General features: G+C 46.1%; 1 protein-coding gene across 2 annotated transcripts in view; it reads right to left on the bottom strand.

Moving 5' to 3' along the window:
• The window catches only part of ETNK2 (ethanolamine kinase 2), a 30,004-nt gene extending 5,432 nt beyond the window's left edge, over positions 1-24,572 (bottom strand). Inside the window, exons 1-5 of one of the 2 annotated variants that reach the window (XM_072648127.1) lie at positions 24,195-24,572; positions 20,953-21,212; positions 16,510-16,632; positions 11,962-12,104; positions 10,871-10,954 (exon numbers count right to left, since the gene is read on the bottom strand). In XM_072648127.1, the coding sequence (XP_072504228.1) occupies positions 10,871-10,954; positions 11,962-12,104; positions 16,510-16,632; positions 20,953-21,212; positions 24,195-24,464 (880 nt within the window). In that variant the 5' untranslated portion in view covers positions 24,465-24,572. The remainder of the gene's footprint in view (positions 1-10,870; positions 10,955-11,961; positions 12,105-16,509; positions 16,633-20,952; positions 21,213-24,194) is intronic. The other variant, XM_072648128.1, reaches the window with a different exon arrangement.
• Positions 24,573-25,790: the final 1,218 nt, after the last annotated feature.

Genomic DNA, 25,790 nt, shown 5'->3' with positions numbered 1-25,790 from the left:
ATGTCTTCAATTCAGGTGTTTAAGTTTCCATCTTACCCACCCCTATTCCCACCCTGTGCCCCACTCTCCCCGCCAAGGACTAAAGGTATTGTTTTTCAGTGGGGGTAATAAAAAACTCAAGACTTGGAACCCCAGACTATATCTAAAATGCCATGGTTTTTCAAAGCCCACTGTCTTAGTATTATTCAATCCGTGCACTTAATCCATCACTTGGCCAGTCAATGAGAATAATTAGATCATAGATCTAGAGTAGGAAGAGACCTCAGAAGCACCAAGCCCAAACCCTTCCTTCTACAGATGAGGAGCCTGAAGTTCAAGGAGATTAAATAACTTGTGTAAGCTTTGGTCCATGACATAGCCTAGGTTTTCTTATCCATCACATGGCGGTGACCATGAGTTTTGAAGCCAATGCCATTGGACTGAAAATTAAGGCAGCTCTTACATTAAGTCAAAAAATCTTTGAGAAAAATCCCTCAAAAGAGTCTGTGACCCGAGGACTACCTCAGCTAAATTGGGAGATGCTCATAATCAGGCCATTAGGTGATAGAATTTTCAGCCTTGATAGCTCATAAGGCATGGGTTGTTAGTTTTTTGGGGGAGTCTGAGGAGGGAAGCCAGTAAAATCACTGGCTCTTAAAGTATTGACCACCTAGAATCTGAAAACCTGAAACCAAATGCTGCCTTGATTTTAGCCTTTTAGCTGGGTGACTTGGGGCAAGTCATTTTAACTCCGAGCATCACCTTCCTCATCTGTAAAACGAGGATCATTATACTTCATGTGGCCTCCCTCACTAGGTTATGAGGACTACATAAGGCAACATTCCTGAGAGCATTTTGTGACCATAAAAGCACTATGTTAATGATCATTACTAGGAGTGTGTGTAGCAGAGCGTATGGGAATCAGGGAGGACCAGGCTCTGTTCAAAGCCGCAGGACAGGAATGAAGATGTTGAAGTTAAAAGAGGCCTCAGGAGTTTGAAGAATTTGTGCTGTGTCCATTTCTCCATTTTCTCTTCCTCCCCTATCTGCCCCTCTCTCTGGCTACTTCCTCCTGTATCCCTTATTGTGGGCACTGGGCCCTGAGTACATTCTGGCACTGTGGAAAATACAGTCAAAGATTTCCTGGCTCCACAGAGAGATAGCAAAGAGCAGCATTCAGAAGAACATCTAACTTGGGAGAATGGGACCAGACCCTAGCTCCCTCCTCCCCTCCTCTGTAAAGAAAAACCTTGGGCAAGTTACTTTCCTGGCTTTGTGCTGTCATTTGTAAAATGAGAGGGTTGGATTAGACCTCTGAGGTTCACTTGAGTTCTAACTCTAGGTTCTGATGATACAGGAGACCCAACATAATTGGACTAGAGGGACTAGGGTTCCCTTTCCTTTAGACCTGTTGTCTAATGTCTAATACAGCCCAAGGCATTAGAGTCAATAGTCAAAAAACATTTATTAAGTGCCTACTCTATGTTCCAGGCACTAAGTTAACTGCTAGGGACACAAAGAAAGGAAAAGAAAATCCCTTCTTCTCAATCTAATGGAGGAGGCTGAAAAGTTAGGTCAGGGGTGAGAGAAGACAAAGGGGAGGACAGTACTCATATTTTCCAAATGGGTTTGGGGATAATATCTAATATCCTTCTATGATATCTCCAGAATATTAGAGGATGCTGAAACTAAAACAGACCTTGAAGAAAGATTTAGTTCAATACTAATTTTACAGATGGAAAAAAAGTGGCATCCCAGAGAAGGGAAGGGAGAGAAGAGATCTACTCAAGGTCATATCTGCTAGTTAATGGCAGAAGTAATACTAGAACCCAAGTCTTCTGTTTCTCAAATCAGGACTTCCAATCATACCAAACAACTGAGAACCCACATTGCTCTGCCCAGTCCTTATCCCTCTTCTCCTGCCCTTCTGCTTCTCCCACTGCAATCCCTCTTACCCTCCATGCCAAAGATGGGATTAGGACACAACTCAAACCACTTGTCCTTTGAGGAAATTCCAAGTGAACTTTGCTCATAAAGTGGATGAGAAAAGGAATTAAAATATTTTAGGAATTATCCTCCCCTCTCTGACCCCAAGCAAGACTTTCTACATGGCAGCTGAGTGCTTGGCAGGGCATGGTGCCACTGCTGGTGCCAGGCTGGACACTCATAGGTCTCTCATAGGTTCCTCCCTCCATCTGATCAGCTGGTATCCACTAGCGTAGGGAAGCAAGGAAGTCTCTGATTCCTGTACTGGCCCCATTTCTTTGTGAGCTGTCTCCAAGGTGATTATTGATGAGCAAATAGCTGACTAGTCTCTGGGGAATGGCAGGCTTTACTCGGATCTAATTGCTACTTTCCTGTCCTCAACACACACACGCACACATGCATATACATGTATACACATGCATATACACATATACATGCACATACACACACACACAAAATCATGCTTAGATTCAGGAAGAAAACAGAAGAGCCAAGCTAGCAGCCAGTCCTAACAGCTTACAGGAATCCAGTTGGTTGGGCAGGTTTTTATGCACTTTGCCTTGTCTTTTTCTCTGTACAGATCATTTCCCTGGAGTATCCTATGATTCAGGATGGATTAACCATAAAATATCTGAGATATGGTCTCATCTTGCCCCCTAACTCAGCTGTAAAAATAAAATACTCCCATGCCTTGACTCCACCGGTCCCACAAATATGGAGCTGAAAGGGACCTCAGAAGGCATGTAGTTCAACCCCTGTACTTTGCAGATGAGGAGTGATTTGTTGATTTGTACTAAGCATCAAATGTGGAATACGACCCCAGGTTGTTTGACTCTAGAGCCAGGCTTTTTCCACCATAACATCCTGCCTCCCTAGTGGAGTCAGTTAGTCCAAAAGACAGCCACATTGGTCCAAAAGATAGCCATCTTTTTTGCTCTAAGTGAGGGCAGTTGATCAAGGTTGGGGAGGTAGCTTTGGTGGAAGGGCCCAAAAGTGTTCCTTCCCCTCTCTTCTACCATTCATTTCCTCTTCACCATAGGCAAGGGGAGCCACAGAGATTGGGAAAGGGTTCAGAATGAGGGGCCTAAGTTTCATGTGTCCTAAGACAAGTGAGGGTACCTAAATTTTAGTATGATTTCAAGATCCTGTCACAGAATCATAGGACCATATCTCTAGAGTTGAAAAGGACATCAGAAGTCATCTAGTCTAAACCCCCTCATTTTACAGATAAGGATACTGAGGCACAGGGAAGTGAAGGGACGTGCCCAGGCTTCCATAGGTAGTGAGTGGGAGAGCTGGAATTTGAACCCCAGTCCTTTGACTCTTTGCACTGTTACATGCTACATCCTTACATTCTCGTCTCACTGTCCTTCACTCCTGTGAGAGCAACTCTCTAATTTGACCCAAAAAACTTACTATTTGTTTCTTCCACACATGTTGCCTTTTCTTGCCTCGGTCATTCCCTTGACCTATTTACAAAACCTCACCCTCCTCTGTAGTTCTAAACCATTTCCCTTAAATCCTCCAGTTTTGAGTCCAGACTCCTCTCCTTCAAAAGAATTCAACTGATTTATTAAATGGCTGCTATGTGGAAGACACATAATGGTTACTGGAAATAAAAAGAAGAAAAGGAAACAGCCCCTGTCTTCAGGGAACATATTCCACTTGAGGGAAACAATATGGACACGGAGAAGTAAATATCAGACAATTTAAGGAGGGGAAGCCCAAATGATTGGGGGAATCATGAAAAACTTCATTTAGGAAGTAACCCCAACTCAAATCTTGAAGGAAGCAAAGAATTCTAAGGGATAAGACAAAGGAAGGGAATATAGTGTGGGCATGGAAGACAGTCTGAGCAAAGGCAAAGAACCTGGATTTGCAACACTTACTTAAAGGAACAGCTAGTGGGCCATCTTGGCTGGAATGTGGAGTTTGTGAAAGGGGGTCATCTGTATTGTCTTTAAAGGTAGGCAGAGCTATATCATGAAGGGCTTTGGCAGTCTGTCTCTTATTTAAAAGGCGATAAGGAGTTATTGAAGATTTTTGAGCAGGCAAGTGCCAAGGTCAAACCTCACCTTGGGAATATTGATTTGGAAGCTATACGGTGGATAGATTAAAGAAAGTAGAAGAAGGAAGAAGAGTGACTAGTTAAGATTATCTTGGTATTAACTTAGAATCATACACTGTGAATGAAAAGAAAAGGGACAGAGGTTAAAGAAGATTTAATAAAGCTTGGCAACTGGGGACCAGAAGGATAGATGGTGCCTTCAACATTGACAGGAAAGTCTGGAGAAGGGCTGATAAAGGAAGGAAAGATCACAAGGTCCATTTTACATATACTAAATCTGAGATACTTATGGGACATTCAGGTAAAGAGTCTGTCCAGAAGGAAACTGGTGGTATGGACCTGGAGTTCAAGAAAGAGATTAGGACCAGATACAGGGAGCTAAGGGTAATCTGTACAGTGATGATAACAGACCCAGGGTAGCTGCTGAGAACACTGAGACAGACAGAGAATCTACTGTAGTTCATCCTTTGTTTTCAAAGAGCACCAATGGCATCATGCGGGTGATGTCTTGATTTGCACATGAATTGTAGATTAAAGGGAGGCAAAGGTTCACACTGAAGTCCACTGGCTGGACAAAAGACAAGATGACGTGGTGATAGCCCAGGATGCAGTGGATGACCTTGGCATCTTTGATGTCTGATCAAGCTCTAAGAACTCCACAGCATCTGCTTCAGCCGCCTTCATGGCCACTAAAACAAATTGTTCCCGTCTATCCATTCTGCTGGGGGAAGTCTTCACATGCTTGGGGTAGACATCCCCTCCAACTCACTGATAGATAGGTTACCTTGAACTTGTTGATAACAGTTTTACTGGGGTGAGGCCACTGTGCATACTGCAGCTTCTTGGGGCCACAGGGGAGAAGTGGGTGAAGTGGGACACCAAAGGTGGATGAGCAGCCCTGAAAAGGGCTCTACAAGCCCTCACACCAGAGGTGCTTGTCCTCCATGAACACTCTATACATACAGAACCTAAATAATGAAGAGAAGGAGCCCCAGAACACATTACCTATGAGGGATTCAAGACAGGTAATGATTCAACAAAGGAGACTGAGGATAGTTCAGAAAGGTAGGGGAAAACCAGGAGAGAGGAATGTCACTAAAGCAGAGTGAGGAGACGATGGTCAACGGTATAGAGAGGTCAAGAAGCAGAAAGGCTAGGAAAAGACCATTGAGTTTAGTAGGTGAGACAAGTTTTTTAAGCAGAGAAAGGAAGGAAAGCGGAAAGAGAAAGGAAAGTGGAGAGAGAACGGAAGGGGAGTGAGGAACAAAGAGGAGAGGAAGGAAAAGAAGGGAAAGAAAACAAAAGAAAGGAAGAGAGGGAAGGAGGGAGGGAGGGAAGAAGGAGGAAGGAGACCTTTATTTAGTGCCTATTATTTGCTGGGCATTGTGCTATAAACTTTACAAATATTAAATCATACAATCCTCACAACAACACTGGAAGGTAGGTATTATGATCTCCATTTTATAGATGAGTAAACTGAGGCAGACAAAGATTAACGTGACTTTTCTAGGGTAACAATCCTAAGTACACATGTGAACTCATGTCTTCCTGATTCTAGGCCCAGTACTCTATCCACTGTGCCACCTAGCTTCTTGAGGTAAAGGAGTGAGTGGAAGATGAGGAAATGGAAGCAACAAATAGAGATGATTCGAAGAGTTTTGCTATCAAAGGGAGGACAGATACATTGTAAGCAATAGATGAATATCAGAACCACGGCATGATCCAAAAAAAATAGTGCCAGAAGTCCTAAAGCTCAGAGTAAGCTGAGGACTATACAGAACAGGGTTTGGTTTTGTTTTTTAAAATTATATTGGGGAAAAGAGGAGAATGACAGGAGCACGAGCCTTGCTTGGAGGAGATGAGTCAACGAGACCTGACAAGCTAAAAAAGGATGGACTCCTCTATCCTAATTTGCTTCTGTTTTCTTTGTCAAGGAGAATGACTTTTGGATTAGAAAGATCAGAAAAAAACAAAAACATGGTTAATGGAGAGTTGATATTGAGATAAACAAGTAGACAAAGCAAGACAGGCTGGAGCCGTTCCGCAAGAATTCTAGCTGCACGGCCCAAGTGAACTCTATCCTCAGGTACTGAAAGCAGTGGCTGGTGTGACGACTGAGTCACTACCAGTAATAGTTGGAAAACTGTGGAGAACAGGAGAGAGGAGTAGGCCAACTGCTGGCCACTGATCACAGTTTTGATTCCCTGGGACTTGGTAGAAGGGATCATTAAAGAGATGGTAAGTGACTGTCTAGAAAAGGAAGCAGTGATTACAAAGACTGGCCAGGATTCTGAGAGAACAGTCAGATCAGGCTGAGCCAGCCAGCACTTAACGCAGTGCCCATCACACAGTAGGTACTTAATAATGACTGATGTTATTTTTTTTCCACAGGGCCACTAAACTGGTAGGTTAAAGAACACTGAAGCTAGAGTTTACTTAGGTTTTAGAAAAGCATCTGATAAAGAATCTCATACTATTCTTACAGGAAAGATAAAGAAATAAGAGATAAGATAAGCATGCAGATGCTGAATTGGGTTGAATAACTACTCGAGGAATGTCATGAATGCAGCAAGGTGGTGCAGTGGATAAAGCACTGAGCCTGGAGCTGAATTCAAATCCAGGCTCAGACATTTGCTAGCTGTGTCAACCTAGGCAAGTCGCTTCACCCTGTTTGCCTCAGTTTCCTCAACTGAAAAATGAGCTAGAGAAGGAAATGGCGAACCACTCCACTATCTTTGCCAAGAAAACCCCAAACTGGGTCATGAAGAGTCGAACACGACTGACAATGACTGAATAAGTCAGTTTGGCAGGAGGTCTGTAATAGAGTGAGCCAGGAATTTGTGCTTGACCCTGTACTATTTTAAAATAACTTAGAAAATGACACAGATGGCATAGTCATTTGCAAATGACAAAAAGCCAGAAGGGATAGTTGGCACTAGATGACAGACTCAGAATTCAAAAAATCTTGACAGAATAGATCATTGGGCTAACTTTTATAAGATAGAAGTCAATAGGGATAAATGTAAAAAAACTTAGGCTAGGGTTCAAGAAATCAACTTCCTAAGTAAAGGCTAGAGAAGACAGAGTCAGCAATTTATTTTTCAAAGCTTTGGGGATTGGTTAGACTTCAGCTTCAATGAGTCAGCAGTGTAATAGGAAATTAGAAAAAAAAACAACTAATGTGATCTTGGGCTATATTAGGAGAAACACAGCTTTCAAGAATTGGGAGGTGATAGTCCTTTATTACTTTTATTATATGGGGAAGCTGGTGGCATGGTGGGTAGATATTACTTTTATTATATGGGGAAGCTGGTGGCATGGTGGGTAGAGCTCTAGGTCTGAAACCAGGAAGACCTGAATTCAAATCCTGCCTCAGATACTTACTAGCTGTGTGTGACCCTGAGCAAGCCACTAAACCTTTATTTGCCTCAGTTTTCTCAATAGTAAAGTAGGGAAAATAATAATGCCTACCTCACAGGGTTATTGTGAAAATCAAATGAGACAACTTTTTTTTAAGTTGACCCCAGTACCTGGCACATAGTAGGCAATATATAAACTCATTCCTTTCTTTTCCCCTTTGTATATTCAACTCTGCATGTTTCAGTTTAAGATGGACACTGATAAACTGAAGAGTGTCCTGAATAGGGCAATGAGGCAGGGATTGGTGAAGAAGGCAGGACACATAATAGTTTTTAAGTATCTGAAAGACTGTCATGTGAAAGAGGGATTAGGCTTATTCTGTGGGACCCTAGAAGGCAGAAGCAATGAGAGGAAACTCCAAAAGGCCAAATTTGGGTTTGATGACAGAAAAAGCTCCCAATGGAGCTGTTCAAAAATTACAATGGGATGCCTTAGGAGGGAGAGGGTTTCCTATCATTGAGAGTCTGGAAGCAGAGGCTGGAGGAACCATTGTCAGTTATGTTATTATGGGGAATTCATTTGGAGGGATGGGTTGGACCTGGGCATGCATGTGGCTGGCACGGAAGAAGACGATCAATAAGGAGAGATTGAAGATAACAGAAAGGAGGTGATTGAAGAGGTAGAGGTTCTAGGAGGAGACAGGAAAAGAAGATAGCACTGACAGGAAGAGTAAAGGAGTTGGTCTTGGAAAAGAGAAAAGATATCTCTTCTTCAGTGACTGAGGCAAAGGAGGAGACGACAGGGCATAATATATAGGGAAGGTAGGAGGAAAGCTGGAGCTTGTGGCAGATGTCCTCCATTTTCTTGGTTAAAGAGGTGGTGAGATCCTCTGCCAAGAGGGATGAGAGGGGAAACGGCGTATTTGTCAAGTCATGATTGCTTACAGGATGATTTTGCAGGGAGATGGAAAAAATATTCAAAAGTAGAGGATAATGAATTGAACTGTCAACTCAGGTCAAGACTGTGAAGGGGTCAAAGTGAGTCCAGAGCTGAATCGATGGATGGAAGTGTGGGGAAAGAGGAAAAGTGGAGGGATTAGGGGTCAAAATGAGGGTGAAAGGTAGGTTTAGGAGAAATTAGACAGAAGGAGAGATAGAAAGATAGGAGATTAAAATCAGCACGAGGAATTTCAGTGGAGGAATTTCATGGAGGTAGGATAGTGTGGGTGATGGTGAGATCCAAGATGTGACCATCGAAAGGGGTAGATAAAGTGAAATGAAGATGTAGGTCAAGGAAGTGAAGTAAATTGATGAAGTAGAAAATCAGGACATTGGAAGTAATATTACTGTGTATAGGGAACTCTCCAAATATGAAGGCAAGGATTATAGTGAAAAGGAAAATAGAGTATGTGGTTTGTTTGGGTGTGGGTGTGGGTGTGTGGGTGTGTGTGTGTGTGTGTGTGTGTGTGTGTGTGTGTGTGTGTGTGTGTGTGTGTGTGTGTGTGTGTGTAGCACGCACAACTCACATGTATACAGTCTCCTGATGGCATGCAAGTTTCTTTCAAAGCAGGGACTTTGCATATCCAGGGTCTAAAACTGGAATAGTGAGTGCTTACTAAAAGACTGATAGATTGATTGATTGATTGGAGGGAGAATGGGCCAGGGAGATGACTGCAATAAAGCCCCGGATATATGGTGATAGAGACAAATGGAATGAACTTTAACAGAAGAGAAGTTGCTGAGTAATGGTGGGAAGTAGGAGCAAGGAGTATCCTGCTACCTCTTCCGCTTGGCCCATTGTGTCAAGGGATGTGATGGAATGGGTACCGAAAACTGGAGAGGGATGCAGGGCCTTCTTCAGTGCCAAGGGGTCATGACCACTGTCGTGATATAAAGATGTAAAGATGCAAAGAGATCGAAAGAGAAGAGTGTATTAGTAACCTGCCAGTGAAGGTTAAAAGGGAATTATAGCTAGTGAAGGGAGAAGGGCTGAAGCGGAGAGAGATGAGAGTAAGGTGAGAGGTAGCTAGAGGAATCTTCCTTTGCACAGGGAAATAAAAGAAGGTGGTGGAAGTTAATCAGCCATGAGATAGGATAAGATGCCTACAGCTAATCACCATGCTACCTTCTCAATGGGTGGGGGAGGGCTGGAGGGAGGGAGAGAATTTGGAACTCAAAATTTTTTTAAAAAGATGTTAAAAAACTTAAATAGCAAATAAGAAAAACAAGATAGGGTACTTTCCCTCCCATATTCCCGTTCACTTGCTAGGTATATATATCTTGCATTTATCTGTTTACACGTTGTCTCTCCTTCTAGAACATACATTCCTTGAAAGTGGGGACTATCTTTGCTTTTTTTGTGTCCCCAGTGCTCATTACCTGGAACGTAGTAAGGGTTTAATAAATGCTTGTTGATTGACTGAGCATAGTGAGGCTATGGGAGCAATGAAGTCAATTTCCAAGGCTCATCGTCATCAAACACTGGGGAGCTGGAGGACTAATTGGATGATTTTGGCCAAAGCCATGAATCCCTTGTATTAGACTCCTTTCATTCTGTGACAGACCTAGAAGTATATCAAGATGATACCTTCCTCATGGAACAAACATTTGGTTCATGGTCTCCAAGTCCCTGGATGGATCAGGCTTCTCCTACCGTGGGCACCCCGGGAGCATCCTTTGGCATAGACCCACCACTGCCCCTGGCTCCCTGAGGCTCAAGATCTCCTATGGTACTGAGGGCTCAAATTGAGGCAAATGGCAACTGTAGTGACCAAGTCCCCAGGGGCTGAACTCAATTTATTCTTGTGACAGGTTTGTAGACTCATCTCAAGATGGCAAGTGAAGAGACACACTTTAAAGACGCCCCCCCCCATTCCCCCCCCCCCCCCACATGAACCAAGCAGACTGCTCCTTCAAAAAGCTTTCCTTAACCAGTTGGACCAAAAAGCCAGATACAATTCACTCCGGTGCATCACTAAGAACTTACAGCTCTTTGTTTCTCTTTCTGTATCTGGCCCAGGAGAGGTGTCCTGTATCCCCCATTGTACTGGTTACTCCCTGAGGACAGGAATTGAACCTTTCTCATCACAGCGGGGAGGGAGGGGAGCCAGGACTCTAAACGTGCATTGTTGGGCTTGGTGTAGAGGAAGGACTCTGGACATGGGGTAAATGACAGGGCAATCAATAGCTCTGGACCATGGCATTTTTGTATCTCTTTCTCTCCCTGTGAGATTGTTTACAGGAAGCTTTTAACTTTCACTGTAACAATGTACCTTGATTTAGCACAAAATAAAGACCCAAATGCCACTGAAATCTATTTTATGGTATAAAATGTTTACAAAGTCATACTGAAAGTGTTCCTTGTTATCCACTTCCACCTCCCCACCCCCATTTAGTGTTACACCCTAGGTAGCTGCCTTTCTTACCTACCCTTAGTCCTGGTTCTAACTGACTCTCCACTGGTTGGTTGCTCACTTACCTGCAAACTCATTGAAGTGATTGCCAATATCAAAGGCTTGGTAGTTGTAGCCAGCATATTCATAGTCTATGAATCTGACATGACCTACAAAGGGGGTAGGTAATACAAGAGGAGTGGTAAGGATCAGAAATGCACAGGGAGATCTTTAAAAAATGCTCTGAGTGTTGCTACACATACTGGTGGGGAGGGGGGTGTCCATAGTCTTTACACACTGATTCAACTCTTGCACTGTCCTCTACCTTCCCTTCCCCTCCATCGGCCTCTTTAGCAAATGCTCCAAGCCCATTTCTCCTTTTCTCTCTAGATCCAGAAGTTCCTTCATATGAAGAAATCTAGAGTCAAAGGACCTGGGTTCAAATCTCACCCCTAACGCTTACTACCTGTGTGACCTTGGGCAAATTACTGACTTCCTTGTGCCTCCATTTCCTCAGCTATAAAAGGAAAGGATTGTATCTGATTACCTCTGATGTTCCTTCCAGCCCTAGATTTATGATTCTACAATCCTGCTAACATTCCCTACTTTAAAAAAAGCATCCAGCATGACTAAGATTAGAAATAATCTCCATCCTTACGGGGAGGGTTTGTATTAGGAAAAGTGAGGGATTCTTTCACTAGAGATCTGGAAGTATATGCTTAGAGGCAGGGGAATGGATAAGATGACCCCAAAATTAGAGCATTTCAGGATCAGAAGGAACCTCAAGAGGTATCTAGTCCAACCCGTTTTCTTAAGATCCTTTGGGGATTAAGAGGAAGAGAGAGGAGAAGAAGGGGTAGGGAAAGGAGGAGAGCGGGAAAGGGAGGGGGAGAGAAAACAGTAGGGGAGAAGGATGACAGGGGTAAAAGAAAGGGACAAGAGAGTTTCGGAAAGGCAGAGGAAAGGGAAATACAGGAAGAAAATGTCTCAAGACACAGAGAGTGGAAGGAGACAGAGACAGCATGCTTTCCTAAAAATGGCCCCAGCGCCAGGCTGAGCCCTTGCTTTCACTTCTGTGGCAGGCCACCCTTACCCAAGATCCCTGCTACCAAGCCACCTCTGCCTCCTTTCAATGATCCTCCCCACCCCAAAAACAACAGGACAGAGAGTTGCCCACCTTTCTTTTCATTATAGATGATGTTCTTGCAAAGCAGGTCATTATGGCAAAATACTACGGGAGAATCCAGCTGGGAAAGGTGCTCCTTCAACCAGGTCATTTCCTGCTCAAGGACCTCCACACTGGGTATGCTCTGGGAAAGGCTAATTCAATAGGATGTGAGGTCAGGTATGAGGGAGGATTAGGAGATCAGTGTAATGGATGGAAATAGCACTAAACTGAATTCCAAGAGACCTGAGCTCTAGTCCCATCCCTTCCAGTCACCAGCTGTATGTCTTCAGGCAAGTCCCTATTCTGGACCTCAGTTTCCCTGTTTGTAAAATATGAGTAATAACAACTCCCCTGCTATCTCACAGGACTATACTGAGGATCAAATGAGATAATAAACAGGAACAATTTGGGGAATAATGCAGAGTTCTATACATCTAAGGAATCATTATGTGAAGGAGGGTAGGCAGTGTGGTCTGCTGGGAAAGAATTAGGAATGAAAGATCAAGCCTTCAAAATCCAAAACAAGAACAGGATGACAATGACAAGGTGGAAAAGAAAATGGATTTCTCAAGACATTAAGAAGAAAAATCTCTAAGAGGCAGGGTAAGCCTAACTCTAATGATACACTGCCCTGCTCCAGTGAAAAAGAAACACTGCTCTAGGCTAGTCCTAAATGGACCAGCGATGAGGGGAGAGGAGCCTGCTTCTCAGTATATTTTATCTCCCTCTCTCTCTTGCTTAATGACTCAGATGCCAACTCCTCCATGATGCCTTCCATCTTCCTCCGAGGTGAAAGTGTTTTCTCTCATCTCAAATTTACCTAGAGCATTTTGGATTTCTCTTTTGCCAGATCATATATACTTATCTGTGCATTTGCCATATTCCTTCCAGTTAGGATATAAGCTTCTTGAGGTCAGAGACCCTATCATCTTTTATCCTTGTTACCCCAGTGCCTATTCACAAGGCCTTGCAGATAGGTCATTAATAAATGTTTGTTCAATTGAATTGAATTTGTTGAATATTCATTCATACTAGAGTTGAAAGGGACCTTAGATGTCATCTAATCCAACTCCCTTATTGTACAGAGAACAGAGACCCAAACAACCATCCTTGAACACTTCTTGGGATACAGGGATAATGATGTCAGTTAGGTTCCCTTAGGTCTAATGGATGAGGTGGGTCAATTTCATAAATAACCTAGAACAGTTCCTTCTTGTTTGATCATTTCGAGATTGGATTGGGTTTGAATGGGCTGGATGGTCTGAACTCTGGATCCTAGAAAAGCACATTGGTTTGTGTACAGTGTAAAAACCAAACATTTGGCCCAATCCCAGTAAAGTTCAGTGAACCAATCGGTGAAGGGGAGGAGGCTTGGGTAAGTGAGGCTAAGCACAGTCCTTCTTTGATTCATAGATCTGTTTATTTGTGTTTATCTTCCAACTTGGTTCAGCACAAGAAGAAAGGGAGGGAGGATTTAGAGACCTGATCTTCTGGACTCTCTCTATGGTACAATGACCTCTTGAGGATGCCGCATCCCCAGAAGGCAAGTCACTGGACCAAGCATCCAGAGATATCAAGTCATTATTGCTCTCTGCCCCCTTCCCCAGCCCTGGACAGATGCTTTTAGAATACAGAACATTAGGCTTACTATAGAAGGTATTTGGAATCACAGGGTCTCTAGCGCCGCCCCCCCCCCCCCCCCCAAAACACACATACACACGTACTTGGTGGAAGGAAGATGGAAGGAAGAAACTGAAGTTCTGGGGGAGCTGGCCCTGTCTCTTCTCTGGTCAGCATTTGGAAACACTGGCTCAAGTGCCTACCCTCTTCCATCTTGACCTTTTCACATCTATTTGAAGGCTGTAGGATTGGCAACTTTAGTATCCATCACCACCACAATAACACACTGAGTGGAAAAATATTACTCTTACAGCCAGGGGAGGGTTGAGAGGGGCAGAAGAAGAAAGAAGCTACAAAAGGTGATAAAGTTTTTGGCACTCCTCCTGCACAAGGAATTGGAGATATTCCAAGGGGAACCTCAAGGTCACGAGACCTGTTCTTACCTTTGAACCCAAAGAAGCTAAGTGAAGGAAGCTGCAGAGGAGAGGAGCCTCTGTCCCTACAACGGATGGATTCTCCTTTGTGTTTGAGCTGATGCCTGCCTGCATGACCCCTGTCAAAAGCAAAACCTCACCACATTCCTGGGCTGGAGCCTCCCCCTGAATTCTTAAGTTCTTATTAACAGAATCACCATTCTTCCCAGTCACTATGGTTCAAAAATTCAGGTCAAGTCACCTTCTCTTTGCCCTCCCCATCCCTATCAACCAGTAGCTACATTGTGTTTATATAGCTCTGAGATGTTTCTCCAATTAGTCCCTTCCTGCCCGTATCCCTTGTCCCCTCGCTAGCTTAATTCTACCCGCTGTCTGCCTGGCCCTCCCATTTGCCCTTGTCTTGATTTCCCCTGTATCATAATTATTTGTGTACTTGTCACCGTCCCCCATTAATACTTCAAAAGGGGGTCCTATATCATTTTAAACCTCTATATCCCACAGGACATCCAGCTCAAGGCCTTAATCATACAAGAAACTTAATTATTGCTTGTTGAATTGAACTGAACTCAGACCTTTGATATCTGTTCTCTTCTGACCTACTGAATAGCCTCTTGGCTAGTTTTCCTGACTTCAGTCTCTCATTCCTTCCAATCTGTCCTATACACCAAGGCCAAATTAGTCCTCCTACATCACCCTTTTTATCAGGTAACTCTCCTGCTCCAAGGGTTCCTCACTGCATCCAGAATAAAATGCAAACTCCTTATTTTATTCTTACCTCTCTACATTGCATTCTAAAATTTCAAAAGGGAGGGGGCTAAATGATCTCCAAGTTCTATTTTAATGTTGACATTCCATGGTTTCAAGAACAAAAGTTCTTTGCAAAAGTTTAAGCACTACTTCGAACATTTGCTATCATCATTCTTTTCTAGTCATTTGGGGAGGTGGGAAAGGGCTCTTTCAGTGCCCCATTAATAGGATGAAAGGGCATTGGAAATAGGAGACATACAAGGACAAGAGAAGAGAGATGGAGGCTACGATTGTTCCAACAGTGACATTTCAAGGTCACCCAACACTAAATGTCCCTAAATAAGTGCTTGTAATGATTAAGTGGGATGCTCTGGTTGGAGGCTGGGAGAAAGTCACAGTGGGAATGGCATTAATGATTCTTTCCCCAACTCTCATAATGTCTCTCTCCCCCGGCCCCATCTCTTCTTTGTCCCTTTGTGTCAAAGAGCCTGAGCTCACATGGACTGGACACGGAGCTATGAGAGGTAATGCAGTACAGTGGGGACAAAGCTGGACCTAGATAGAAAGACCTGAGAGAACTGGGTCAGGTCCAGTCTCCATCACTTGCAAGCTGTGTGACCATGGGCTATCAAAATATTTCATTTCTTTGGCCCTCTGTTTTCTCATCTGTAAAATGGGAGATAACAACATTTGTACTACCTAATTCACAGGGTTATTGTAAGGAAAGTGTTTCTAAGTCTTAACTATATAAATGTGGGAAGGGACAAAAGAGGAGGCTGTAGTCCTGGACGAAAAGGAAGACTCTTTCAACCCTTCTCTGCAGGTGGTAGGAGGTAGGGATGAAGACAACTAGGTCTGGGCGGGGATTAGTAGGAGCCTCAGGTTATGGAATAGGGAAAATTAGGGAAGGATTTAAAAAACTGAAGGACTCTCAAGGACGGGTGGGATATGGCAGATGGATAGTGGTACTTCCTTCCCTAGAGAGGGGAAAGGAAAAGAGAGTTAGTTATTTGTCTGAGATGGGTAGGGTCTACAGCCTGGAGGTGGGATGATGATCAGCCTGTGCAGGTAGACAAGTTCTAAAAGGAAGAGAATAGTTACTGACTCAAGGATCCCAATCCTGCTTCATTCCCCAATCTACTGTCATAGGCTCTTATCTAGGTGATCAGTGGAAGGAAAAGCCCTTCAGGAGACCTGGGTTCAATCACAGACTCTTTGTGTAAGGAACCTTGGACAAGTCCCTTGACCAAATTGTCTCAACCTCTATTTCCTCTTGGGTAAAATAGGAGATCCCTTCTCTGACCTTCTCAATCTTACTCAGAAGACATGAAACCAGATAGCATTTCACCAGACAGGGGTGAAAGACCTTGGAACAGAAAAGTGTTCTAGAAATCAAAAAGATTTAGGCCATCAGTCGATCAAGAGCGTAACAGGAATTTGGTCTCTCTGATCCACTTACCCCTAGCAAAAAATAAACAAACAGCCTCTGAACTCAAAGGAGAAGTGTGGAAAATATCTGGAAATGAGAGTTGGCACCTCATTTCTGAGGCTTTACTACCTACCTCTACAAACTGAGGCAAATTACTTAACCTCACTAGGGCTCAGGTCCCTGCCAGCTCTGGATCTATGGTCCAGGGTTGTTGTCTTTCTTCTGGGGTTTTAGGCTCTAATTTTCCAACTCCAGGGTAAGAAGTCTAAGCCAGACCTAACTTGCAGAAAGTAGGACAGGGGTTCCTGACCGCAGCTCCTCTTTTACCTGGGGTTGAAAGATTCCTTGACAAGAGTGAAATATCTGTACATTTTGGACCACAGGCCAGGTTTGGGCAGACAGCCGTTGGCATGGATGGCGTGGATTTTTGCCATTTCCCAGGCAATCAGCCTATGGTAAAGCACAAATATGAGGGTCACCAGGGACATCATTCATACTCTGATACCCCCATGCCACTCCTCCCCATCCCACCCCATTACCTCCTGAACCAGAAAGAGAAAAGCATTAGGGATGCCCTGCCACTTGCTATTTGAAACAAGAGGACCTTGAACTTTTGCAAGACAGAAAAATAAACTGGAACTTCAGGCTTGAGGTCCCATTTCATCTCCAAAGTTGGAACCAGGAAAGAGGAAGGAATCTTTAGATGCACCATTTAATGGCAACCAAAGTGCCCTTTGGTGGCTCAGTTTTTTCAGCTATAAAATGAAGGGGTTGGGTTGAATAATCTCTAAGGCCCCTCCCTGCTCTAATACTAGGAGTAGGGCCAGGATTCAGGGCAGTCATTTTTTTTTTCATTCAGTAACTCTTTTCTTCTCAGTCCTTCAACCTGTCATCATTCTTCCCTCACCACCTTACATGGATTCAAGGCACCCAGGATGGTGTACTAGAAAACCGTTGGATTTGGACTCATAAAAACAGTTTAAATTACTTATGTGTTACCTTAAGGTTTGCAAAGTTTGTTTCTCATGACAACCCTGTGAGGTTGGAGATTTAGTTATCATTAATACAATTTTACAAATGGGAAAATTAATGTCAGCAAGGCTAAATAACTTACTTGCCCAATGCCATATAGTAGGCAGTTGGATAGTGCAGTGGATAGACCACCAGGCCTGGAGTCAGGAGGACCTGACTTTAAATCCAGCCTCAGACAGTAACTAGCTTCATGACCGTGGGCAAGTCCCTTTTCTCTGCTTCTTGTGTCCAAATTTGTAAAATGGGCTAGCACCTACATCTCAGGGTTGTTGTAAAAATCAAATGAGATAATATTTGTAATAGTTCCTGACCCATAGTAAGTGGCTATTGTTATTGTTATTACTGTAAAAAGAATGCTGGACTTAGGCACCAGAAGACCTGGATCTAATAGCTATGTGCCCCCATTGTCACTTTATCTCTCTGGGTCTCAGTTTCCTCATCTGCAAAATGGTGATAGTAGTCGCTAGTGAGTACTGCCCATGTGGTCAGGGCCCAAACACAACAAGACTGTCTGGTACAGTGTGAGCACTAGATCTGAAGGCAGGAGACTTGGGTTTGAGCCTTAGTTCCTCTTCTGTACATAATAAAAGACAGTCACTTATTTGCCATGGGCATGTCATGAGAATCTAATGAGATAACACATGTAAAGTTATATAGGTACATATATACGTATATACATATATGAGTAATGCTTTGTAGGCACTACATGAATGTGAAATATTATCATTATAATGACTCTCTATCCAGCCTCACATAAGAACAGAATGGGCAACAAGTGGGTGAGGGGAGAGGCTGAAGAGGGGACTTGGCATTGGGGAATCTGCACGCATGCTTCATTCCAAGGGAGGGGTATCAGGCAGGAAGTGCCCGCCTCTTATCAGGCTGGCCAAGGCAGGGAGGTAGGCCCAAGGCAGGCTCTCCTTGGCCAAAGGGAGTTGATGTTGGCATCAGGATGCCAAGGACACACAACAAGCCCACGTTCTTATTGCGAGCTCTATTGTGGATTTGATCCAAGGTCCTGGGAGGGAGAGGGCTGCAGGAAACAGCAGAAGAGGGGGAAAGCTGGACTGAGAAGAGCCGGAGGGGAGCAGGGGGAAAGACTTCCCACCCTAAAGCCTGGGGCCCTGCCAGACAGTTAGGATCCCTTTGGGTACCACCATGCTCTCCCTGCAGCTCTAGGGCCCATCCCCCTCTATCATTTCAATCCCCCCCCCACACACACTACCCCTCAAGCCTCCAACATTCTGCTTCTCTGCCTTTGCCTGTTGCTTGGATAATAATCACGGCTGAGCACAACAAAGGCATTTGCTGTTCGAAACCTTGTTACCATGTTGTTGTCTTGCCCCCCAACCCCACCCCTCCCGCTCTGTGCCTGGCTCCAGGAAGAGGCAGAGTTGACAGTGCCCTCCAGAGGCAAAGGGGGCAACCCTGGGCATTCTGAGGGGGAGGCCACCTCCTCTGCTGCCCTCCCCCTCCCATCCATCTCTCTCTGTGTACAGTAGAAAAGGTGGGGGAGGGAGGGGTAGACTTGGAGGGTTAGAGAGATCAAGGCCAGCTTTGGAGGTGGAGAAGGAGGCCTCAGGGTGGGAGGAGAAAAGCAGGGCCAGGGCTCCTCTCCCACGGGGCCAGAGGAACAGACCTGAAAACACAGCTCTTCCCCATCTCCCTTCCCAGAGGAAGATTCTACACAGAGCGTTTCCTTGAATATCAATGGAGCTCTTGTCTGGAATAGCAATGAGGGTGACATCTGCACTCAGCATTTTTGGAGCTATAAAGCCTGGGCAGGCAGAGAAAGAGGTCTCCCCAGGTGACCAGCACGTCTGGGGGGTCCTCCTCTTTCTTCTCCTGCCTCCAGGCAGGTGGATCCATCCTGACCCAGAGACAGGTGTCTCTGGGGAAAGATCCTGGAAGGGGGAGGCCTAGCTGGTCCTGACTAGCACTGGCATGCCGCTCCTTGTGATTTTCTGCCTCTCAAAGAGGAAAGTTCTTCCTGCTAGCTAACCTAAATCCTTTCTCTAGCCTTTCTGACAACTGTAATCTCTCTCATCAGGGATGACAGACAGCAATTGTCTTCCCAGGTAGGGGTGGGAGCGGTAGGTTTCTGCTCTGCTTGAGTTCCTGATGCAGAGCTGGGAGGGATGCATGGAAAAGGCTCCCGGCAGCTTTCTACCACCCCCCACCCTGGCCCCAACGTAAGTGAACAGGGCCAGGTTCAGGAATTACTATACTCCCTGTTCCCGTGTACCAGTCAGGCCCTCCTGTTCTTAGCCCTCAACTTTAAGGCAGGGGTGGGGTTGAAGAGGTGAAAACAACTTTCACTGGCTCTCTCCCTCATGGGTGATTTTCTAAAGAAATTCTTTGCACACATTTGTAATTCTCTGGTACCCTATGATCGATCAGTTACCAGTTACCCTCACAGAGGTATCCTTCTCAAAGAAGAGGGTAGGGAAGCCCCTTCCATGGCTTGTATGTTTTCTCAGTTCACCCAAATGATTGGCAGAGAGAGACTTGCACATGTGTGTCTCTTGGTCTGTAACTAGCAGGTTGCCATACCTCCCCAATCATTCCTCATACCCAAGGCCCCAGGAGCTCCCAGGACCAACTCTCCAGATTGCATAGATTTTGTTGCCCCAAAACCCACCCCACAAAGGATCTAGGAATGATAGAATTTAGAGATGAGGAACCCTGGCAATTAACACCTTCATTTTACTACAGAAATTAAGAGCCAGAGAGGGAAAGAAAATGCCCAGCCCGGGGCAAGAGAGTGAAAGAAGGGACTTGACATGGTGGGAGTGATAAGGAGTGAAGTGCAAAACTGGAATTAGAACCCAGATTCTAAAATCATTAGACCATACTGCCTCTTAGCAATGCCTGATGGCTTACCTAACTAAGCTACTCTTCTCACCAGATCTTTGGGTGAGGTCACCTGGGTATGCATTGGGGAGAACTCAGGTTCCTCCTTTGCAACCTTTCCCAGCTTCTCTTTTAGCATTGGGTTTAATGGAATAGTGGGGAGGAGCTTGCTTAAGAGCATCTCCTAGCCCCCTTTCTATAGGATCCTTTGCCCAGTAGTAGCTTATATCTGGGCTTGAAATAATTAAGTACAAGCATCTGGGTTTTGTGGAGGTAAGTCCACAGCTCCCAAAATCCCCAGGCCCAGGGATCCAGAGAGAAGCCCAGCTTGGAAGGAGTTGTGTCACCCTTCACAGGTAGAACTCAATTGCAGTACATACCAGTTCTGGGATGGGTCCCAATTTCCATACATACCTGGGCCAGTGGCAAGGGAAGGGAGGGGAGAGAAACCTCAAGCACTCTAGGGATTTGGATATAAAGTCTAGTGCATCGTGGACACTCAATAAAATATTTGCTGAAAGAAAATGTTGAATGAGTGAGTCATTTCTAAGGTTTTTAGAGGGATATGGGTAAGGTTAGACTAGGCTGAGGTTGGAATGCAATCTTCCTTTCCTAGAACTCCTTGCCTTTTGCAGTGACTCAAACAAAATATACATAAGAAAGCAGGGTTCTTTTATCAATTTCTCCCTCATTCTACTCTCCTCTCCTCCATATCCCTGAACCTGCCCTGTTGGCCAAGAAGTTGGCAAGAGCTTACAACTCCAGCGGCCTAAGATGGGACCAGACAGAAGTGTATTATAAATATACAATCTCTGAGCCCAGTAGTTCCCCACTACCAATACAAATTTTACCCAACCTCTCCCTGGACTTCTGAGCCCGTCTCACCTGAAGAGCCGGGGTTCGACGATATGCTCGGGCCCCAAAGCCATGCCTGGGAGAAACTCATAGCACAAGCCATTTTGGAAGGTACAATAGAGTTTGGGTGCACAGCCATGGGCCCGAAGGAGCTGGAAGTTCCTGACCTCATTCTCTCGGTCAACCAGAAGTTCTGTCCGCTCCCCATAGACACGGACCAGCACTGCGTCCCTCATGTCATCTTCCACAAAGCAGGCCACCAGCTTGTTGGTGATGCCATCAGTGAAGCGCTATACAATTAAGGAAAGGAGGGAGGAGAACTCAGCGGGATGGGAGAAGGACTGCTGGATTTCTCAGCCCCATCATCCCAACTCAGAGTTCCACTGGAGTCACTGTTAATTTGTGTGCTAATGGGAATAGAGTTTACATCAACATTGCTATTTCAGATTTTCCAAAAGATCCAGGATTTGGTCAGTATGGGTATTCCTCCCAATTGATATGAATTGTATTCTCTCCCTGCCTTCGTAGTTACTGAATGGTTTATTTTGTTTTTTGAGGTGCTGTGGCCAAAATAATACATTCCCCGGTAGTCAACTTTTTTTTTTTTCCATTGAGCCTTTCTTAGCTTAGCTAGGACAGTCCTCAGACAGTAAATACAGTCTATGTTGGGGCTCATACTTGAAAGCCTTTTCAGCTTAGGAGAATCTGCCAGAGCTTGTTTCCTGCTGTCACAGCCTTTGAGAACCTAGAGTCACCTTCAGGCCATGATGAGGGACCAGAGTAGGACTTTTGTGGAGACTAATCACTATAACTCTCCCAGATGTTCCAAAAAAAAAAAAATCCACTGGGTATTCCCTTCCCACCAGTGCCCTCTCCACTTTTCCCCAAACCCAATCAGTCTCTTTGCTTTTTCTTCCAGTGCCTCAGCTGTGCCAGGTGACCATGACTGAGCCTATAAAAATGGCAGACTGACTACTTTATCTTCAATGCTGGCTGGTTCTTCCACAGAGTTTGGACCTTAGGATGAAGAGAGTTTTGGGGTTAGGTAGAGGTTAGGTTCTTATTCCTCTCCTTTATCCCCAAATGAATTTCTTCCTTCAAGTTAGCTCAAAGACAAACAAAGACAAACAAGAGGAAGCAAAGCAGCAGTCCCTTCAGTCCCTTCAGGCCTCTCTCAAATAGGGCTAAAAGAATGCTAGCCTTGAACTCAGAAGCTTTGTGCTCAAATCCGAACCCTGACACGCTGGCTATATGATATTAACCTGAGTGTGTCACTTTCCTCATCTGTAAAATGGAGAAAAAAATTATTTGTACTACCTACCTCGTAGGGTGGATGGAGAGAATCTCAGGGTCAGCCTTAAAGTGCTATCGAATACTATTATTACCCTTTACTCAGCTGGTTGTCTAAAGCAGGGAGCAATGTCACCGGATTATCAATAAGACACCTGCTCTTTGTTTTAGGTGAAGAAAAGGCAATTATTCCCAAGGTCACCCAGGTGGCCCACAGGGACTGATCTCATCAAGATTATGAAGAGGGAAGTAAGGCACACAGAATAGCACAGAATTTAGGTACTTCACGGAATAAGAACATTTAGAGTTAGAAGAAACCTAAGAGATCATGGCAACTTACTCATTTTACAGAAGAGGAAACTGATGCTCAGAGACATCGTTATTGGCCTAAGGCCACTGAGTTAATGGTAGAGTCAGGGCTAGAAGAACCCAACCAAGTCTCCAAACTCTGAGGTCAGTGCTCTTTCCACTGTGTGTACGTTATCTATTTTCTCTAAATGAACACACATAAAATATGCTGGCATACACAGAAGTTCTCCCCATTCCGGAATGTCACTTTCCATAGTCCACCTCAGACCCTCATAGCAGCTTCCAATCTTTGGTCAATGTTCCAACATAACCACTGGAATATAGTGTCCTGCAATCCTATGAAACAAGTCAGAGCAACTCAGCCCTTACTATTCCTGCTGGGAAGATTGGACATTCTCCTCTCACCAAGCAGGCCCTGAAGTGGAATGGGGTGTGTGTATGCGGGTGATGCCCTTTCCTGGAGAAAAGATGTGTCAGCTAAAGAGTCACTCTGGCTCTACTTGGGTAGAAGTCATCATATGCTCCACTGGGGGCTATGGCTGACTCCTCTCCCCACCTTCCACTCCTTGATCAATGTTCTCACATTACCACTGGTACAGGGTCCTGCCACAGAAGTCGAAAGAAACCAGCCTTTACCATTCCTCTTGGGGAAGATTGGATGTTCTTCTCCCAATGAGCAGGCCCTGAGGTGGAATGGGGTGTGTGCACACAGGTGATACCTTTTTCTGGAGTAAAGATGTGTCAGCTGGAGAATCTTGGGTAAGAGGCTTCCTATACTCTATTGGGGGCTCCTCCCTTCACCTTCCACTCCTCTCCTTGTATGTGACTTTGCCTATGAGTTTGGAAGGTTGGTGAAGCCAACCTAATCTTAGGGAGATTGTGTGTCTTGCTCAGGGAGGTATAGCTAGGAATCTCTACCGCTGGTTTCTGAGAGTACTCAGTTAAGAAGACAAGGCAAAAACCTTGGGCCTATGATCTTTGGATGGAAAATACTACGGGTTTGGGGAGTGCAATTGGGGTTCCCTGAAAAAGTTAGTCCTCTATACCCGATATATATGCCAGGCACACCAGATACGATCGAGCAAGGATGGCATCCCCAAGCAATGGAAGGAACCCTCTCCTACAGAGCATGGCAGAAACAAGCAAGAGGGGGCGTGGTGTGTGCGTGTGTGCGCGTGTGTGAGTGTGTATGTATGCGTGTGCGTGTGCGTGTGTGTGTGTGTGTGTGTGTGTGTGTGTGAGAGAGAGAGAGAGAGAGAGAGAGAGAGAGAGAGAGAGAGAGAGAGAGAGAGAGAGAGAGAGAGAGAGAGAGGAAGGAATGGAGAAATCCCATCCACTGAAGATGGAGTAAACCCTGTATTTCCTCTGCTCTCCCCAACCAAATTAAAAAAAAAAAATCCACCAGCTCCCACCCCGTGCCTCCCGCAGAGAAGCTCTCGAGTAGCTCCGACACACGCGCAGCAGCCCAGCAGCATCCCCGCCTCCTCTCCGGATCAGCCCCAGTCCCCTTCTCCAGCCTCCTCATCCCCAGAAACGTGTTGCTTCTCCCTCCCCTGGCCGGCCCGCGGAGGGGGGGTGCGGAAGGACGGGGTTGGGGGCCTCCGCCCCCCCGAGCCCCTCGGATCCGCTCTGCCCCTCCGCCGCCCAGCCTGCGCCTTCCTCCGCCCGCGTACCTTGGTCTTAACTTGCTCGGGCTTCCAGTGCGGGCGCAGCTCCTGGATGAGCCGGAGGGCTCCGGGAAGGATGTGATTGTGGTCCACTGCAGTATTGAAGTACTGGACCGCAGATATCCTCCGGGGGCCTGGCAGCTCCCGGCCGGCCCCGCTGGCCCCCGACGGCGCCGCTGCCTTCTCCTCCATGCCCCATGTGCACTGTGGGCAAGATCTTTGCCTCTTCAGGTAAAATAGGGAGCCGGGCAGAGGAGGAGAAGGGCGCACAGCCATTCCCAGCAGCCCCACCCCCTCGGAGCCCGAGGAGCGAACGCTAGCCCTGCTGGGGGGGGCCGGCCAGGGAGTGGGAGTGGTAGAGGAGGAGCCAGGAGTCCATGACTCACGAGCCAGCTCCCCCGAGCGATCTCCTTCTTCTCAGCCGGACCACTGCGAGCCGGGGCTGGAACGCTCGGTCCGGGGGGGACTGTGACATCACGAGCCGGAGGCATGGGCCGGGGCCCGGGGGCCAAGGGCCAGGGGCCAGGGGCGGGAGGCCGAGGAAGCGCCCGCCCCTCTGCCAGAAGAAAGCTGCCTTGGTGGTGGATGGGCTCGCTGGGTTTGCAGCGGGCTTCTAGCGCCAGAAACCCGGAGCTCGGGGGCGGGGGGCGAGGACTGAGCCCCCCCCGCCGCCCCCTCCCCGGCTTCCCTTACGCCCCCCGGGAAGCTTGGTCAGGTTGGGGGAGGGGCATACGCTGTCCGGCCTCCGCCCCACCCCCGCTCCACCTCCTCCCTCCTCTCCCCGCCCCTCCCCCGCCGAGGGTCCCCCGATTCCAAGAATTCTCCGGCCTTGCCTGGACTCCCATCTTTTGGCCCTGCGGGGGAGTGGGGAAGTTACTTCCTCGCTTGGGGAGGACTGGTCGTGGCTCCCTCCGTGTAAACCCCGGGCAGCTTCAACGTCTAGCTGCCAGGGCCCGAGTGGCAGAACGAAGCCGGGAGCCTCCTGGGCCAGGGCCGGAGGATGAGCTTCCGGCCGGCAGGCAGGTCAGCCTAATATACCCTGCAGATTTCTTCCCCAGAATGAGTCCCTTCCCTAGAGGAAACTTCGCTCCGAACTTCTTGAACCCAGTAAGGGTGGCTGCCCTCCTCACCTTGACCCGAATTAGACACCCTCCTCTCCTTTTCTAGCCAGCCTGGCAGAGTCATCGCACCTCCACAACCATGCCCAAAGCTTCCTGCCTCAGAGAGAAGCCCTTGCCACTCCACAGTCTTGTTTTTGAAGTGATGGCAAATGGGAGAGGGGGAAGGAATATTTAAAAAACAAACAAGAAATCCATTACAAAATAGAAAACCCTAGCTTTGCGGCCACCAGAAATGGAGGGACAGGGGGCATTTCACTTTTTACTTGAGAGTGACTAGTGTTCTGGAGCTAATCTCACTTATCACTTCCTGGGAGGGACCTGTGCCAGCCTGACTGGGAGTGAACCTGGCTGTGGACGGACCTTGGAGATGCTGCTGCTTCTCTGGGGGCCGGGATCTCCGGAGCTAGTCGGTCCGAACACTCACTTATCTTCACTGAACCTATCCTCCCCGAAACCACCTGATGACTGACAAGGCGTGAAG

Source organism: Notamacropus eugenii, chromosome 2 (genome assembly GCF_028372415.1).
Source record: "Notamacropus eugenii isolate mMacEug1 chromosome 2, mMacEug1.pri_v2, whole genome shotgun sequence".
Taxonomy (NCBI): domain Eukaryota; kingdom Metazoa; phylum Chordata; class Mammalia; order Diprotodontia; family Macropodidae; genus Notamacropus; species Notamacropus eugenii.
Note: the sequence above shows the minus strand (reverse complement) of the source record. Positions and strands in the feature narration are given on the sequence as shown.